Source organism: Notolepis coatsorum, assembly GCF_963971535.1.
Source record: "Notolepis coatsorum genome assembly, chromosome: 5".
Lineage (NCBI taxonomy): Eukaryota > Metazoa > Chordata > Actinopteri > Aulopiformes > Paralepididae > Notolepis > Notolepis coatsorum.
In genome coordinates, this window is record NC_140169.1 from 203,002,903 (window position 1) to 203,020,835 (window position 17,933).

General features: G+C 44.4%; 1 protein-coding gene and 1 long non-coding RNA gene across 3 annotated transcripts in view; both read left to right on the top strand.

Annotated features, from left to right (window-relative positions):
• LOC311228101 overlaps positions 1-11,236 on the top strand; it is a 30,446-nt gene extending 19,210 nt beyond the window's left edge. The window contains exon 3 of the long non-coding RNA XR_014619665.1: positions 11,148-11,236. This is a non-coding gene — a long non-coding RNA (uncharacterized lncRNA). The remainder of the gene's footprint in view (positions 1-11,147) is intronic.
• Positions 11,237-11,555: 319 nt separating this feature from the next.
• Positions 11,556-17,933, top strand: part of fhip1b (FHF complex subunit HOOK interacting protein 1B) — a gene marked incomplete at its 5' end in the record, with an annotated part of 54,275 nt that continues 47,897 nt past the window's right edge. For both annotated transcript variants that reach the window (XR_014619693.1, XM_084314751.1), the window contains one exon: positions 11,556-11,684. Coding sequence is in view for 1 of the 2 variants with exons in the window: in XM_084314751.1 (XP_084170877.1) it covers positions 11,556-11,684 (129 nt within the window). The remainder of the gene's footprint in view (positions 11,685-17,933) is intronic.

The window sequence follows — 17,933 nt, forward strand, 5'->3', positions numbered from 1 at the left end:
TCAATGCATCATGGAATCTCTTCATTTGACCACGATTCGATTCAATACATTTTCTATCAGTTAATTCCCCAACATTTTTTTTATACACAAATATGGCTGGGGGAACTGATTATCAGCATGAATAATCTATAGGTAAAAAAAAAAAAACATAAAAAAAAGAACGTTTTAAAATCTTTTTTTTAAATTTAGATTATAATCGATTCTAACATTTTCAAATCAATGCAGTTAAATCGTCACATTCGATGCATTTCGATTAATCGATGCATCGTTACACCCCTAGTTGCTATGGGAGATGAACATTGGCTAACCTGTGCTAGCAGGTGTTAAATAAATTGTCCCAGTTGCTGTGGATGTTTCTGAACCACTCAAATAAACTCGATTGTAACAAACCGGTTTCATTACTTGTTTGTTGACTAACTCTGTATGCTTTACAACTACAGACAGGTCAATCATGGCAACCTGTGTAGATTACATTTAGTCATTTAGCTGACGCTTTTATCCAAAGCGACTTACAAGTTCTGTCAGCAGGAAGGGTACAAATCTTACAGCTGAGTAACAATGATCATCAAACTGTGCTGAAACTTGGGTGCTGCAGTGTTGAGTGCACACGGTAGTAAAGACATTACTTTACTAGTACTAGACCGTACTAATATTATTAATATAGTAGGAAGAGTGCATTATAGTATAAGACGGTAAGAAGGTTAGTGTATTATTATTTTACTTTTTTTCTTCATTTCAGATCTTGATTGAAGAATTGTGTTTTTAGTCGACGGCAAAAGATTGGTTGGGTTTCGCTGTCCTAACAGGTGGGAAGTTTGTTCCACCATTGTGGAGCGAGAACCGAGAATAGGCGGCTTCTCTTTGATGACCCTCTGGGAGCTTGGATAGTAGTGGGTCTGAGGTGGTCAGAGGATGTAGAGCGGAGGGGTCTTGAGGGTGTGTAGTTGGAGACCATTGACCGGAGGTAGGCGGGGACCCGTTCCCTTCGCTGTGTGATATGCCAGGTCGAGGACCTTGAAGCGAATTCGTGCAGCGATGGGGAGCCAGTGCAGGTACCTAAAGAAGTGGGGTAATATGGGCTGACTTTGGTAGGAGATCAGACGGGCTGCGTTCTGGATGAGTTGAAGAGGCTTGGTGGCGGTGATCGGTAGACCAGCGAGCATTGCATTGCAGTAGTCACGGTGAGACATGACTGTTGATTGGACAAGGAGTTGAGTGGCTTCTTTCGTCAGGAAGGGGTGGATCCTTCTTACATTGCTCAGGAGGAATCTGCAGGTTCTGGTCATTGCGGCCGATGTGAGCGGAGAAGTTCAGCCGATCGTCAAGGACGACACCAAGGAGGCCACGGCTACATGTTCCACTGTGATGGAAAGGTCGGTCAGCGGGTTTGGCTGGCAGGTGAAGCAATTCTGTTTAGCTTAGGTTCAGTTTGAGGTGGGTGGTCGTCATCCAGGCGGAGATGTCGGACAGACGGGCTGCTCAGAGACATGCTCATATTCGCTCAGAGACATGGATAATCTGAGGGAGGAAAAGGAGAGGAAGAGTCGAGTATCATCGTCATCGCAATGAGACGAGAAGGCATGAGACGTAATAATGTTACCCAGAGTTCCCTCTCCATGATACTTGGTAGGAGCGGTCGTCGACGCAGGATGTCAGCCATGCCAGCGCAGAGCCAGTCACTCTCATTCCTGCGAGGGATGCGAGGAGGATCTGATCTGATGGTCGACTCGTGTCGAAGGCTGCAGACAGGTCCAGGAGAATCAGGACAGAGGAGATAACCTCTGTACGGAAGCGTATTGCTGCCACACCAGAAACAGAAAAAAATATCAGTATAACGTGATAACTTATTGTTTTAACATAAAACATTTCACGTTTATAACGTGAAACGTTTTATGTTAAAACAATAAGTTATCACGTTATATAACGTGATACTGATCTTTCTGTTTCTGGTGTGGCAGCAATACACTTCCATAGTCTGTGGCCGCTATCTCTTCAAGGAAGCCGATTGAATAACTGCAATGGTTTGATTCTGTTGCCATCCAGAGGGAAAGGTGTCAAAGGGATTTAGTCATCATTTTCACAGCAACAACACTTCTAATATTTTGGGTAAATTTACATCCATAGAGGCTGTGTGTTCCGCTAGCTGTGCTGAATTGACCTGGAAATGGCCTCGGGTCAGGGGGGTGAAGTGACCACAGTATTACAGTGACACACTGCATGGGGGCCCAAAGAGGAAGTTCAGAGGAGGAAGTGCAATAATGTCCAGCTTGTCCAGCCAAATATCTCATTGTGGTGGCTGTGGCAATTTAGTTTTATTTAGGCTAAAGTATTTACCAATATATATATATATATATATATATATATATATATATATATATAATTTACCAATGAGATGTCAAGTTATTGTCCCTTATGCTGTAGACTAGGACCGGTACATCCATGGCTAGATACCCAGTTCAAATGTAAAAGTGTACAGGTCGGCAGTGCAGAGCATATACCGTACTTTTCGGACTATAAGCCGCGGCTTTTTCCCCCATTTTTCGACCCTGCGGCTTATATAACGGTGCGGCTTATATGTGGACCAAACCCGAAAATGTAAAAATCGAAATATTGCTTTTTTTAGTATACTATTGCACTAAATGGTAACACTTGTTATGCAAATATGCAACTTGTTTGTTGAAATGTTAATAAATGGGAGCTTCCTCAAACAGCCATCTTTTTCCTGACAATCCCCTCTGTGCACAAACCCTTACATATGGTAATTAAACATTAAAACACCTGCGGCTTATAGTCCAGTGCGGCTTATATATGTACACATCATTCAATTTAGCTGCTGCGGCTTATAGTCAGGTGCGGCTTATAGTGCGAAAAGTACGGTATATTGTTGGTGCTCCTTACATTTTGGTGGGTGCTACTGAGCCCTGAGAGGGCTTAAAGATTCAGTACAATGAAAATCGTCTTTTTCAATCTCATCGCATTTATTTTTTGGTGCTGTGCGTGTGACACTTCAGTCACAATACAGCGCTCAAAGGTCACGATCACTCGGATACAGGTCGTCCACCAACATGCAGCACCTTTCTCGTTCTCAGTTTAGACTTAATGTGCCACTTGTGGGCTTGGTAGGTGTCTAAGGTCAGACTGCTCTGAATATATTGTGTTTGTTTAGGCATAGGTTGTTGAAGGGCTGTAGCCTGGGGATGTTACCAAGCTGTATCAAACAATGTGGACTTTAGACATTCTTTATAGCCTTTGAGGAAATGTAGACGGGATTGTTTTGCAATTAATGTTTGACAGAGTCCAGTTGAAGTCCTTTCTTTCTTTCTTTCTTTCTTTCTTTCTTTCTTTCTTTCTTTCTCTTTCTTTCTTTCTTTCTTTCTTTCTTTCTTTCTTTCTTTCTTTCTTTCTTTCTTTCTTTCTTTCTTTCTTTCTTTCTTTCTTTTCTTTCTTTCCTCCTAAGAATCTAACAGCCATCAGTGATGGGCGGTGACAGTCACCATAGTGATAAGTAAGTTGTGGAAGGAAGCAGGCTTTATTTTCTAATGGAAGCTGTGGTTTGCTGATCTCACAGAGAGAGTGAAGGTGTCTCTCTGCGCTGAGGAGCCCGACTATAGGCTTCAGCTATAAATACAAACTCACATAGGAGTGGAACTGTAATTGGAACCAGTGAGTCCCTCTCTCTCTCTGTGTGAACCAGAGAGTGAGGAGTGTGTGTGTGTGTGTGTGCTCTGGAATGGTGACTCACCCCTCAGACCTCCACACGCACACTGAAGACCAGCAGGTCTGGTATCCTCCTCACCCTCAAAGTTTGTTTTGGCCGCCCCTGAAAGTCTGTATTATTTATAAAAATTCTTCTTTTCGTTGTGGGCCCACTGGGTTCTACTTGTTTCTTCTCAAGGTACCCCGCCCAGTGACGGAGATGATGTCGTCATCATAATCGAATAACGGACCAATCTGCTGTGTCTAGTGCTGGAAATAGGACGTCACAGGACGTTCCAGGAAGTTTTGGGAAAAGGCCAGGGTGGAGGCTGAGAAGGAAGGATGCCTGTCCGCTTCCCTCGTCCCGGGTCCCCCCCCTGGACATTGAATTTGCAATGATATATTGAAGTTGAAATCCTCCTGCAGCGCCTTTCTAACAGTGAAGTGTGAAAGAACAACAGAAGACACTGGCAGTCCAACAGATATTATATTATAACTAGGGATGTTCGATATTGGCTTTTTTACCGATATCCGATATACAGATATTGTCCAACTCTTAATTTCCGATACCAATATCAACTGATACCGATATATGCAGGGTTCTCCCCCCCCCCCCCCAAAACGGAATAATTTCAGGTAATTAACATTACTTATTACATGGCGTTTTAACATTCACCAAAATGCTTGATTGTGATTGGTCAATAGCGCTCGGTTGCCCCTGACAGCGGTGAATTATTTCTCGATAACTGACCGCTGCCATGGGCAACGCGCAATAATGACCGCTGATACGGGTAACGGAGCGCTATTGACCAATCACAATCAAGCATTTTGGTCGCAGTCACGAAAGCTGCTCAGCATATGCACAGCTGCACTCATCAGTGCAATCAGACCACAGACCTGCCGGCTGCCGGCGATGATGACAGAGGAGCCACAGAACAACTGCGTCTGCATTTGATCTCGTCTTGGTGTAAAATTAATTGGGTGTATATTGTTAGTAAGTTAGCCATGTAATAAGCGGGATAATGTATAGCTATACTCGGTCATTGTCGCAAAATAATTGACCTTCACTGCGTTTAGAAACGCAGTGAAGGTCAATTATTTTGCGACAATGACCTCGTATTTATTTATCCTTTATTTATCCAGGAATGTCCCATTGAGATACAAGATCTCTTCTTCCAGGGAGTCCTATACATTATCCCTTACATATCTCTTGTCGTGGAATTAACACAACATTATGCATACTTTTGACAATAAATAAAATAAGAATTTGTTCTTACTTGCTTGCCTGGGTAAATAAAGGTTAAATCAATTTTAATTATATATATATTTCTTTTTGCTATTTTTTTTAAACCGATACCGATCATTTCCAATATTACATTTTAATGCCAATATCGGCCGATAATATCGGACATCCCTAATTAGAGCTCATATTCCCACAGGTTCTTAGGGTGCTTGTGGTAGTGGCAGGCTCAGGGGGGTTACACATAGATGAAATACACATAGATGGTGTATTTATATAGACTGTCTGTACGCACCATGGCGGCACGGTACCATGTAAATACTATCAGTGTCCCATTATCACGGTTGGCCACCACACCACAAATAAGTCTTGTGTACAGTATGTACAGTCTCTTGTATGTATGGGATGCGGTGGAAGTTGTGCATCTAACCAGCTAACCATGTATTTAGCAACGAACACCTGTGATCACATGGCTGATAACTCATCCACGCCTAACCCGACTCGAGGAGTCACTAGTAATTAGAAGTCTAACGGTAGGAAATTGGAAGATTAGTGCGTACGGTTGTTGAAATTGGTGTTTAATCTTGACTGGATTAGTCTGTGCTCTTGTGTAGTTTATTAGTGTTGTTTTCCTCTCTCCCTTTCACCCCTTGCAGACTCTTGCTTGCTTACTGGCTCTCTCTCTCTCTCTCTCTCTCTCTCTCTCCCAACTCAATCTCTCTCTCCCAACTCTCTCTCTCTCTCTCATTATCCTGCTGTCTCCGTTAATCTCTGAAATCTCATTCACATTTCACATGTAGTCATTTAGTCGACGCCTTTATCCAAAGTGACTTAGAAATTGTGAACAAGTCAGCAGGAGGGGTATGTCTCTGGCAGCTACGGGTAAGTGGCATTGTTCGTCTAGCAGTGTCGAACTTGAGTGTATAGTAGTATAATAATAATAATAATAATAATAATAACTTTATTTGTATAGCACTTTTCATACAGAGGTTGCAGTTCAAAGTGCAAAAAATAATACAGGCATAAGCAAGCATTAAAAAAAAATTATATAGACATATTAGCATGGTAGGTTGTAGTATAGGGAGGGATAGTAGATAGTGGTAAAATACATAATAGTAAAAGACAGAAGGTTTGTTTCTTTTATTATTATTACACATATTGATCGCAGAGGTGTGTTAGTCGACGGGGGGAAATTGGGCCGGTTTCGTCTGTCCCGACTGGTGGGAAGTTTGTTCCACCATTGTGGAGCGAGGAGCGAGAATAGCCTGCTTCAGCCTGCTTTGATGACCCCCCAGGAGCCCAAAACATATACCAATGTATGATATGATTTTGTGTATTTTTGATACTTCCATTTTTAAAGCACCATCACAAGGATCTCTCTCTCTAATTCCTCTAAAAGCAGGTTGTGTTTGTTCCTTCTTGCTGGTGGCAGCGTGCTCTTTCTCCTCTCGTTTGTGAACGCTCCCATTACTGTCCTGTCGCTCCCACGCCATATTCGAGAATATACATTTTACATTTAGTCATTTAGCCGAACGCTTTTATCCAAAGCGACTTACAGGTTATGTAGTACGACACATGTCAGCAGGAAGTGCACAACTCTTTTCAGCTGAGTAACAATGATCATCAAACGGTGTTGAAAGTTGGAGATTAAAAAAGTTGTGGAGATTAAATACCCTCGTCCTGAATCATATGAAGGATCAAATTGAGGTGGATATTAGAGAGTACTTGGAACAGAATGACAATGGAGAGGTTTCCCCTCCGATACTGTGGGATGCATGTAAAGCAGTTCTGCGGGGTAAAATAATTGGATACAGTGCTCATTTAAAGAGGTCTCGGCAAAAAAAAAAATGACTATATACAATCAGAATTAAAACAATTGGAACGAAACCATAAAGACACAGTAGACCGGATAATTAGAGAACAAATAAATAAGAAAAAGAATGAAATAAATGAGATTTATACAGAAGATATTCAAAGAAAGTTGATATTTACAAAACAGAAATACTATGAAGGGGGGGCAAAAGCAAGTAAACTGTTGGCGTATAAACTGAGAAAACAACAGGCGGAGAATTCAATTCATAAAATTAAAGACCCTCTGACTAACCTTATGCAACACAAACTAAGTGATATACAAAACTGTTTCGAAACATTTTTTAAGAAATTATATTTCCAACCCCAATTTGACAAAACAAAGATGGAGGAGTTCTTTAAGACAATTCATCTTCCAAAAATAACCAGTGAACAGAGCAATCAGCTCGCAATTGAAATATCGGAGGAAGAAATTAGTGCGGCCATAGCTCATCTCAAACCAGGTAAAGCCCCGGGACCTGACGGATTTCCTTCAGAGTGGTACAGATTAATGAAAGATTCGCTGATGCCGGTGCTGAAATCCACCTTTAATTGGGTCCTTCAGGAGAGTAAAATACCCCCCTCCTGGAGGGAAGCGGTAATCTCACTGATTCCAAAAGAGGGAAAGGATACATCTGAGTGTGGTTCATTTAGGCCGATAAGTGTTCTCAACCAAGATTATAAGCTCTTTACGCATATACTGGCAAAGCGAATAGAGGGACTTTTACCACAAATCATCAGCCTAGATCAGACAGGTTTTGTCCGCGAAAGACAAACGCAAGACAACATCAGACGGACCTTACATGTAATTAATCATATAAAAGAGCATAATCTAGAGGCAGTGTTGGTGGGGCTGGACGCCGAAAAAGCCTTTGACTGTGTGAATTGGTCATTTTTATACAGGGTTTTGGATACATTTGGCTTCCATAGCAGTTTTATTAAAACAATACAGGCTCTTTATGATAAACCAAGAGCAAGAATTAAGATAAATGGGACAGTGTCTAGTTCCTTCGGACTAGAACGCGGGACTAGGCAGGGTTGCCCAATTAGTCCTTTATTGTTCGCAATTTTTATTGAACCCCTGAGTCAGTGGATTATACAGAATACAAATATTAAAGGGATAGATATGAAGGGGGGAGAACAAAAAATGTCCTTATTTGCGGACGATGTATTAGTGTATTTATCAAGCCCAGAACATTCACTTAAACAGTTATTTTTGCTTTTAGAACAATATGGGTCATTCTCAGGGTATAAATTGAATGTAACGAAAACGCAAATTCTTAGTTTTAAATATAGCCCTTCAAGAAATATAAAGACTAAATTTAAATTACAATGGGAAGCAGAATCCATGAGATATTTGGGAGTAAATATACCAAAAGATTTGTCAAATTTGTTCACCATTAACTTCCTCCCCCTGAATCAAAAGATTAAAGAAGACATAAGGAGATGGGATGCAATACCTCTTCTGAATTTTGGATCGCGAATTGAATCGGTAAAAATGAATATTTTGCCGAGATTACTCTATCTGTTCCAGGCCCTCCCTCTAGACCTACCTGACCAAAAATTTCAGGAATGGGATAAACTTATTTCAAGGTACATCTGGCAAGGGCGGAGACCTAGAATTAGATACAAGAGTCTACAACTAGCAAAGAGCAGGGGAGGGGTTGCACTTCCATGTTTGAAGGACTATTATATTGCAGCTCAATTAAGACCAATGACGTGTTGGTGTAATCCAGAATATTTTGCCAGGTGGAAGGAGATTGAGATGGCGGTAACAGCAGAGTATCCAATTCAAGCTGCAATTGGGGATAAGGCTTTGATGAATGATTTAAGGGAGATGGGAAATCCATGGATTAGTTTACCACTTAAGTTGTGGAGTAAGGTAACAGCCCCAAAAAATTTAAAAGAAGCCATAAAAGTTTTGAGATGGTGTGCGTATGACCCAGAGTTCGTACCCAAAAGAATGGACGTACGGTTTAAAGGGTGGGAGACTCTAGGCCTAACAGCATATTGTACCTTTTTACATCAGGGGTCAATGAAGAGCTTTCAAGATCTGAAGGTGCAGCATGGTTTGAAAAATGAAGATTTTTACAGATATCTTCAGGTTCGGCACCATATTGAGCAACTACTGAAGCAAAGTAAACAAACACTTTCTGAAAATATTTTATTAAAAGTCTTCAGAGGGGCTTATGTCTCGAACTCGAACCAAAAAACCATCTCAAGACTCTATAAGGGATTACAACAGACGAAAGGTAATTCATTGTATGTAAAACAGAAGTGGGAAAGGGAGGGAAACCTAAATATAACAGAAGAGGAATGGGAGGATTTATGTGAAATACAATGGAAAACATCAAGTTCACCAGTATGGAGAGAATTTTGTTGGAAATCCCTGATTAGGTTCTTTAGTACTCCAGCTCAAGGGAGCCACCATACCAAATCTTCCAACTGCTGGAGACAGTGTGGCCTCTCAGAGGCAAATCATTACCACATATTCTGGTCATGTCCCTTGCTGATGCCTTTCTGGAGGGAGGTCCATACAATCTTTGAAAAAGTATTCCAGGGGGACATCCCATTTAAATTGGAAAGCCTATACTTCGGCGCCAGGCCATTAGAAAATGGGGATAGATATATATTTCAGATATTAAGTGCGGCCAGCAGGAAAGCCATCACTAGAAAGTGGTTAAGAACAGAAATTCCTACAGTGGATGATTGGATTGATATTATTTATGATATTTTTAAGATGGAAAGAATTACTTTTTCTCTTAGGTTGCAACAGGATAAGTTTAGGAAGAAATGGGAAAGATGGATAATGTACATTACACCGTTACGACCTTCATTTGTTTAAGGTGTATAGAAATGATCATTCGGGATAATTGTTAAGTGAAACTTGTGTAAATGGAGGAGAGTATCAGGAAGATGCACCCCAACATATTATTTGGTTATTTGTTTACTTTATGGTAAATGCAGATATATTGGAGAGGTACCGTAACATATAATTTTGTCTTGTTGCGTTTTGTTATTTATTATTTTTTGTTATCGTTTTTGTTTGTCTAGGGAAAAAAAAGTATAGGATGTTATTGACTGTATGGGTCCTCACGCACGTAATGATACTTCTGCACTGCAACTTTTAAGTTAAGTAATAATTATTAACAACTGAATCATGCAATTTGTACAGCAGAAGGCGAAATCAAGATATTGTTTATATGGACCATGGTGAAAATCAATAAAAAGATAAGTAAAAAAAAAAAAAAAATTCAAGGGACCCGTGTCGCTGAGTGCTCGCGTGGGACGGACCTGGGATGTGGGGGAACCCTATTTCCAGGGGTGAATGGCGGGAGGGGGGGTCCCTCTTATGGGGGTCTGTATTATAGAAATTCAAGGGGCCCATGTTTGTATATTGTTGTTATTGATGTCATTGTAAGTATTGTCTAAGTGTTGTATGTCTATAAATGTTAATACAAATGTAAGTTAAAAAAAATTAAGTTGGGCGCTGCAGTGTTGAGTGCATAGTAGTAGAGACATGATGTTAGTAATATATTAGGTAGTAATATAGACATGGGAGATCATGTCCTTCCTGGGAAGTCTGTGCCACCATTGTGGAGCTAGGACCGAGAGTAGCCGGCTTCCCGGAGCTCGAATAGGAGTGGGTCTGAGAGATGTAGACCTGAACCTCCTGTTGCTCCTCGAGTCACAGATGGCACGGCTAATGCTAAGCACTATCCTGTGCCGTTTAATGCGGGGCTGTTGGGCGCGCAGGGGGGGGGGGTACTAGCATAAGCCAGCCGTACAAAGTCTGCTGTCGACGCGCTGCGGATAAAGCCCGGGTGCGTAACGGCGTTACCATTATTTATATTGTTGGGTAACTGTTTGCTGGCATACCCCAGTGTCTCCGCTCCTGAAGACACACGCTAACCAAACCTTGTGATGTTAACACCCTCTCTTCAGGCCACCAGGACGCTCGATGACTCTTAACCCATCCATTCTACATTCATTGTTGCACACACTCACTTTAAACACTCCGTTAACCGTCTGCAGTGTGATAGTGAAAGGCTTAACCTTCTGTAGTGTGGCAGTGAAAGGGTTAACCCTTTGTCCCGTGGCAATGGAAGGGTTACCCTTCTGTAGTAACTTTGACCGCCCCATTGTTTGCCTTTTGTACTTTAGGTTGTACTTTAGTTTTGTATATTGTATATCATTTTGTATAGTGGTTGGTCTTTTATTCTTTTAACTTTTTTTTACTGTATGAAGCACAATCTCAGGGGGCTCATACAGAACCAAGCATTTCACTGTAATGTAGTATATTATGTGACAAATGAAACAACTTGAACTTGAAAACTGTGTGTGTGTGTGTGTGTGTGTGCAGTGCTGAGTGGGTCCTCTGCCCCGGCTATGGAGTGGTGCCGCCTGCAGACTGGATGACAGGGAGCCCCAGCAGGGAGAGCTGACGCACGGACCGGACTCCTATCTCCCCCCCCCCCCCCCCCCCCCCCCCCCCCCGGAGTGACACTGACTCCACGCCACACCTCCTCCTCCCCCTCCCTCCCTTCACCCCTCTACATCTGTACTGCTTCTTGGCCCCCCCTTCCCTTTTGACTGTGCCCCCTCCCTCCCTCCCTCCCTCCCTCCCTCCCTCCCTCCCTCCCTCTTTCCCCTCCTATCCCCTCCCCTCCCCATTTCTTTATCCTACCCCTCACTTTTCTCTCCCAACCCCTCTGCTCCCCTCATCCCGTTGAGTTCCTGTGAACTTTGACCCCCCCCCCCCCCCTCCAGTATGAGTTGGCTGAGCAGGTTGAACCCGCGGGCCCCAGGGAGCCGGTCGAGTAGGAGCGCCGCCCCCTCCAGCCCCTGCATCGCTGACCCGGAGACCTGCCTTATGGTGTTCGAGAACCATTGGAGACAGGTGAGATGGAAGAGGGTGGTGTTTAGAACCACTGGAGACAGGTGAGATGGAAGAGGGGGGTGTTTAGAACCACTGGAGACAGGTGAGATGGAAGAGGGTGGTGTTTAGAACCACTGGAGACAGGTGAGATGGTAGAGGGTGGTGTTTAGAACCACTGGAGAGGACAGGTGAGATGGTAGAGGGTGGTGTTTAGAACCACTGGAGACAGGTGAGATGGTAGAGGGTGGTGTTTAGAACCACTGGAGAGGACAGGTGAGATGGTAGAGGGTGGTGTTTAGAACCACTGGAGACAGGTGAGATGGAAGAGGGGGGTGTTTAGAACCATTGGAGACAGGTGAGATGGTAGAGGGTGGTGTTTAGAACCACTGGAGAGGACAGGTGAGATGGTAGAGGGTGGTGTTTAGAACCACTGGAGACAGGTGAGATGGTAGAGGGTGGTGTTTAGAACCACTGGAGAGGACAGGTGAGATGGAAGAGGGTGGTGTTTAGAACCACTGGAGACAGGTGAGATGGTAGAGGGTGGTGTTTAGAACCATTGGAGACAGGTGAGATGGTAGAGGGTGGTGTTTAGAACCACTGGAGAGGACAGGTGAGATGGAAGAGGGTGGTGTTTAGAACCACTGGAGACAGGTGAGATGGTAGAGGGTGGTGTTTAGAACCACTGGAGACAGGTGAGATGGTAGAGGGGGGTGTTTAGAACCACTGGAGACAGGTGAGATGGTAGAGGGTGGTGTTTAGAACCACTGGAGACAGGTGAGATGGTAGAGGGTGGTGTTTAGAACCACTGGAGACAGGTGAGATGGTAGAGGGGGGTGTTTAGAACCACTGGAGATGACAGGTGAGATGGTAGAGGGTGGTGTTTAGAACCACTGGAGACAGGTGAGATGGTAGAGGGTGGTGTTTAGAACCACTGGAGATGACAGGTGAGATGGTAGAGGGTGGTGTTTAGAACCACTGGAGAGGACAGGTGAGATGGAAGAGGGTGGTGTTTAGAACCACTGGAGACAGGTGAGATGGTAGAGGGTGGTGTTTAGAACCACTGGAGACAGGTGAGATGGAAGAGGGTGGTGTTTAGAACCACTGGAGACAGGTGAGATGGAAGAGGGTGGTGTTTAGAACCACTGGAGACAGGTGAGATGGTAGAGGGTGGTGTTTAGAACCACTGGAGAGGACAGGTGAGATGGTAGAGGGGGGTGTTTAGAACCACTGGAGACAGGTGAGATGGTAGAGGGGGGTGTTTAGAACCACTGGAGAGGACAGGTGAGATGGTAGAGGGTGGTGTTTAGAACCACTGGAGACAGGTGAGATGGTAGAGGGTGGTGTTTAGAACCACTGGAGAGGACAGGTGAGATGGAAGAGGGTGGTGTTTAGAACCACTGGAGACAGGTGAGATGGTAGAGGGGGGTGTTTAGAACCACTGGAGAGGACAGGTGAGATGGAAGAGGGTGGTGTTTAGAACCACTGGAGAGGACAGGTGAGATGGTAGAGGGTGGTGTTTAGAACCACTGGAGACAGGTGAGATGGAAGAGGGTGGTGTTTAGAACCACTGGAGACAGGTGAGATGGAAGAGGGTGGTGTTTAGAACCACTGGAGACAGGTGAGATGGTAGAGGGTGGTGTTTAGAACCACTGGAGAGGACAGGTGAGATGGTAGAGGGTGGTGTTTAGAACCACTGGAGAGGACAGGTGAGATGGAAGAGGGTGGTGTTTAGAACCACTGGAGACAGGTGAGATGGTAGAGGGTGGTGTTTAGAACCACTGGAGACAGGTGAGATGGAAGAGGGGGGTGTTTAGAACCACTGGAGACAGGTGAGATGGAAGAGGGTGAATGAATGAATGAATGAAAACTTTATTTAACAGATTGCAGAATGGGTACAATACAGTACGGCTCAATACATACAATTGTTAAGGGGATGCAGACCTGAGAAAGACGTTTGTCTTGTTTCCATCAGGGTCCCCCATTTTCAATTCATATAGACATTTATGACATACACAACATACATGACATTTATGGCATAGGGACATATAGGCATTTAGTACTGATACATTTGTGACATAAGCGGTATTCAAATATACAGTACTGTTACCCCTAGATCCTGACAGAGTACATACATATGATGGGGAGGGGACTGTACATTAGGAGGGAGGGGGTGGGTGGGTGGGAGGGAAATATACATACGGCGGGGAGGGAATATATACATGCGGTGGGGAGGAGACTGTCCATTAGGAGGTGGTGGGGGTTTTGGGCATTTACGGTGGCCAGTTTCGAATTGCAGCCTCCCGTAGGTGCTCTTTAAGAGCGGTTTTGAATGTGGGCAGGGATTCACATTCCTTTACAGCTTTGGGTAGGGCGTTCCACATTGTTGTGGCATAATTGCGAAACGTGTTTAGTCCCTTGTTTGAGCCGAATCTGGGTTTAACATGATTTGTTGAGCTTCCTCTGGTGTAGTGGTTGTGGTATTCACTGACCTTTGGGAAGTATTTTGACATGTACATGGGCACCCCGGTCGTATAGTGTATCTTGTAGACCAGGCCCATTGCAAGTTGCTGTACTCTGTCGTCTACTCTAAGCCATCCTAGGTTGGCAAAGTGGGCAGGGGTGAGGTGGGTTCTGGGGTTCAGGTCAAGTAGTAGTCTGACCAGTTTGTTTTGTGATGTTTGTAATTTTGTTTTAAGCGCCTTTGAGGTGCTTTGGTACCATGAGGTGCACGCATAGTCATAGTACCCTTGAATGAGTGCTCCTGCCAGAGTCTTCAGGGTATTCTTGTTTACCAGAGAGGAGATCCGGTACAAGAATCTAGTTCGTTGGTTGACTTTTTTTATTACATTGGATGCCATTTTGTCACAGGAAAGATTTGCCTCTAGGATGGAACCCAGGTAGGTAATTTCGTCTTTCCTTGTGACAATATTGTCACCCACTGTAACTGAGAATCCGTCGGTCTTGCTGAGTTTGTTATTTGAACCGAAGAGAATGGACTCTGTTTTGCCCATGTGTAATGATAGTTTGTTATCAGCGAGCCATATGCAGATTTTGCCTAGTTCCGTGCTGAGGGTTTTTTCAACCTGCAATTTGTTCTTGTCAGAGACCAGCAGGGCTGAGTCGTCCGCAAACAGGAACAAGTTGCAGTCACAGGCTGACGACATGTCATTTGCATAAATTAGGAAGAGTAGCAGTCCTAGTATGCTTCCATGTGGAACACCACAGCTCACTGTGAGGGGGGGGGGATAGAGTACCGTTTACCTCTACCATCTGTTCTCTCCCCTCCAGGTAGAATTGCATCCAGCTCACTGATAAGCTATCAAAACCAATTGCTTTTAGCTTGTCCATTAGAATGGAGTGATTGACAGTGTCGAAGGCCTTTTGTAGGTCCAGCATGACCATGCCGCAGTATTTGCCCGCGTTCACCTCTTGTTTGATGTGGTCGTTCAAATAGAGGAGGCATGTGTCAGTGGAGTGGGACGTTCTGAAGCCAGATTGGAATTCGTAGATTAGATTTTTTTCCGCCAGGTACTTTTCGACCTGTTCGTAGACTATTTTCTCCATGACTTTCGAGATGGAGGTAAGAATAGAAACAGGGCGGTAGTTGCCTGGGTCTAATTTGCTGCCCTTTTTGTGTAAAGGGGTCACTCTCGCAATTTTGAAGTCCTTGGGGACATGCCCCTGTTTTATGGAGAGGTTTATTATGTGTGTGATGACTGGGGTGATGGCGGCTGCTGCGTCTCTGAGGAATTTGGAGGGGATGTTGTCATGGCCAGTGGCCTTGTTAGGTTGGAGGGCGCTCAATTTTTTGAGTACCTCATCGGTTGTTACCATTTCAAGTTTGAAGTCGTCTTTGTGGACCCCTAGGTTTTTGTAGTATGCTACTATGTGTTCTACCCCATAATGCCCTGAGTGGGAGGGTAGTTTGTTTACCAGTGTTGTGGCTATGTTTGTGAAGAAGATGTTTAAGTAATTGGCTACATCCAGCTTGTCTGTGATGAGCGTGTTGTCCGTCTTTATGTTTATGTTTGAGAATCTGGTTTTAAGTTTTTTACTGCAGCCTAGTTGATTATTGAGTAATTTCCACAGTTCGCGGGGTTTGTTTTTGTTTTCCTCGGTTTTGTCGTTGATGAAATTTCTTTTTGCGGTTCTGATCATGGTGTTTACGTCATTTCTTAGTCTGTTTCTTTGGATTTTTAGTTCAACCACGTGGGCTTGGAGTTTACTGTTTGAGCTTTTGGAAAGCTTTGTCTGACTTTTATGAAGTTCAGAGCATTTTTTGTCTCTGGTTTTCATAGCGGCCAGTATTTCAGTGTGCATCCATGCCTCAGCGCGATTTTTAACCCTGGTGGTTCTTATCGGTGCCATGTTGTTGAGTATTGCTGTGAATTTGGTTTTGAATCCAAGCCATGTTTCTTCAACCTGTGTACCACTGAGTTCATCTGACCAGTCCAAGCTCCCCAGTTCTAGGTTAAAGGCCTCTCTAGAGTATGTTTTGAGGTCTCTAGATGTGACTGTTTTGTGACAGCCGGCCTTCTGTTTTAGCTTTTTGCGGGTACAGAAAATCATATAATGATCACTTAACCCGCATGCTATCACCCCTTTATTGGAGATCATTGACTTGTCAGAGGTCAAAATGAGGTCAATGGTGGTTTGTGTCGAATCGCATACCCTTGTGGGTTGGGTGATTAGCTGGCTGAAACCGTGCAGATCAGAAAATCTACTGAAGGCCTTGAAGACGGGTGCTGATTTACGCAGCATATCCGTGTTCCAGTCCCCAATAAGAATTTTTTCTACCCCCTCCACCCCAGCTAAACACCCATCAAGTGTGTCATAAAAGCCACTCTGTTCTGGTGGTCTATAGATTGTGCCTACTAGTACTGGTTTCGCCCTGTCTAATAAGATTTCAATCCAAACAGTTTCAATTTCATCATGGTTAAGGTCAGTACGGTTGATGTATTTGGTATCCTTGTGTATATACACACAGACGCCACCTCCATACTGGTTCCTATCCCTCCTGACTATTGAGTAGTTTTCAATTTCAATCTCTGGATCCTGTACAGATGAGTCTAATTTTGTTTCTGTGAAACACAATATGTTAGCCTTACCGTTTAAAAACAAATGTTTGATTTCAGCCAGTTTAGGTCTCAGGCTATTTGTATTAAGATGAAATATGTGAAGTCCATTTTTGCTGGTAATCAGATTGACGTCGTCACACTTGAGGTAACTCTGTTCATTTTTGTCCTGTCCTGTGGTGGGGGGAGGGGGGGCGTTGTTGCTGTTTGTGCCGTGGGTGGGGAGGGGGGGAGGGGGTGATGCTTTGTCCTTTGCTGGAGTCTGTATTCCTTTGTGTGAAAGCCCGAGATGTGGGGGGGGGGGGCTGGTTGTTTACAGATATGTCTGATTGTACTCCATTGTGGGGGAGGGGGGGTGCCTTTTGTCCTGGCCTCGGCCCGGGTAGTCTAGCTGGCATGGCGGGGCCAGCCAAGCTAACCGTCGGGTCCTTGGTGACCTTGATGTCCCGCGCCGCTCTCCCTTTAGCCTCTCGCCAAGTCTGCTGGGGCTTCGGTGAGGGTGTGTCGCCGCTTGCTGGTCGGCTGGTGCAGCTGCTGGCTGAAGCGTCAGTTGCGGCCGGCGCCGGTGTGAGGAGCGATGCCTCGCTGTTTTGTCCCCGCGACGTGCTGGGCGCCTCGGTTGTGAACCCCGGTTCCTTCCCTCTCGCTGTGGCCTCTCGTGGGTTCTTTTGCAGAGGTGGCAGAGGAGGAATGTTGCCGTTGATCATGTCGTTAGCCGCCGTCTGTGTGGGTAGCCGTTGATCTGTTGTGCTGGCTGCTGCTTCTTGGGTCAGCAGATTTGACTGTAGTCTCTGGTTCCGTGTCATTACGGGACCAGGGTTCTGATGTATGTCACCCGACATGAGCAGATATAATAAAAACATTGATCTCTTATTACACTTGCCTGCCGGGGGTAATTTCTTTCGTTCCGGATTTGCAGTAAGTACTGTGTGGATGGTCGTGGCTCCGAAGGCTGGATGTTTCCTCTCCATGCCCGTTAACAAGTAGAAGTCGCAATGGGACTGCTGATTTGCGTTTTCGCTACCCTCCACTTCTGCCTGGTGTTGCTGCTTGAGTTGTGAATTCAGGTACAAATCCATAATCCACAGGAGGGAAAGTAGAAAATGCGCAAAGTACTTTTTTGTTGTTGATCTGTTGCGCAGGGTGGTGTCTGGAGACAGGTGAGATGGAAGAGGGTGGTGTCTGGAGACAGATG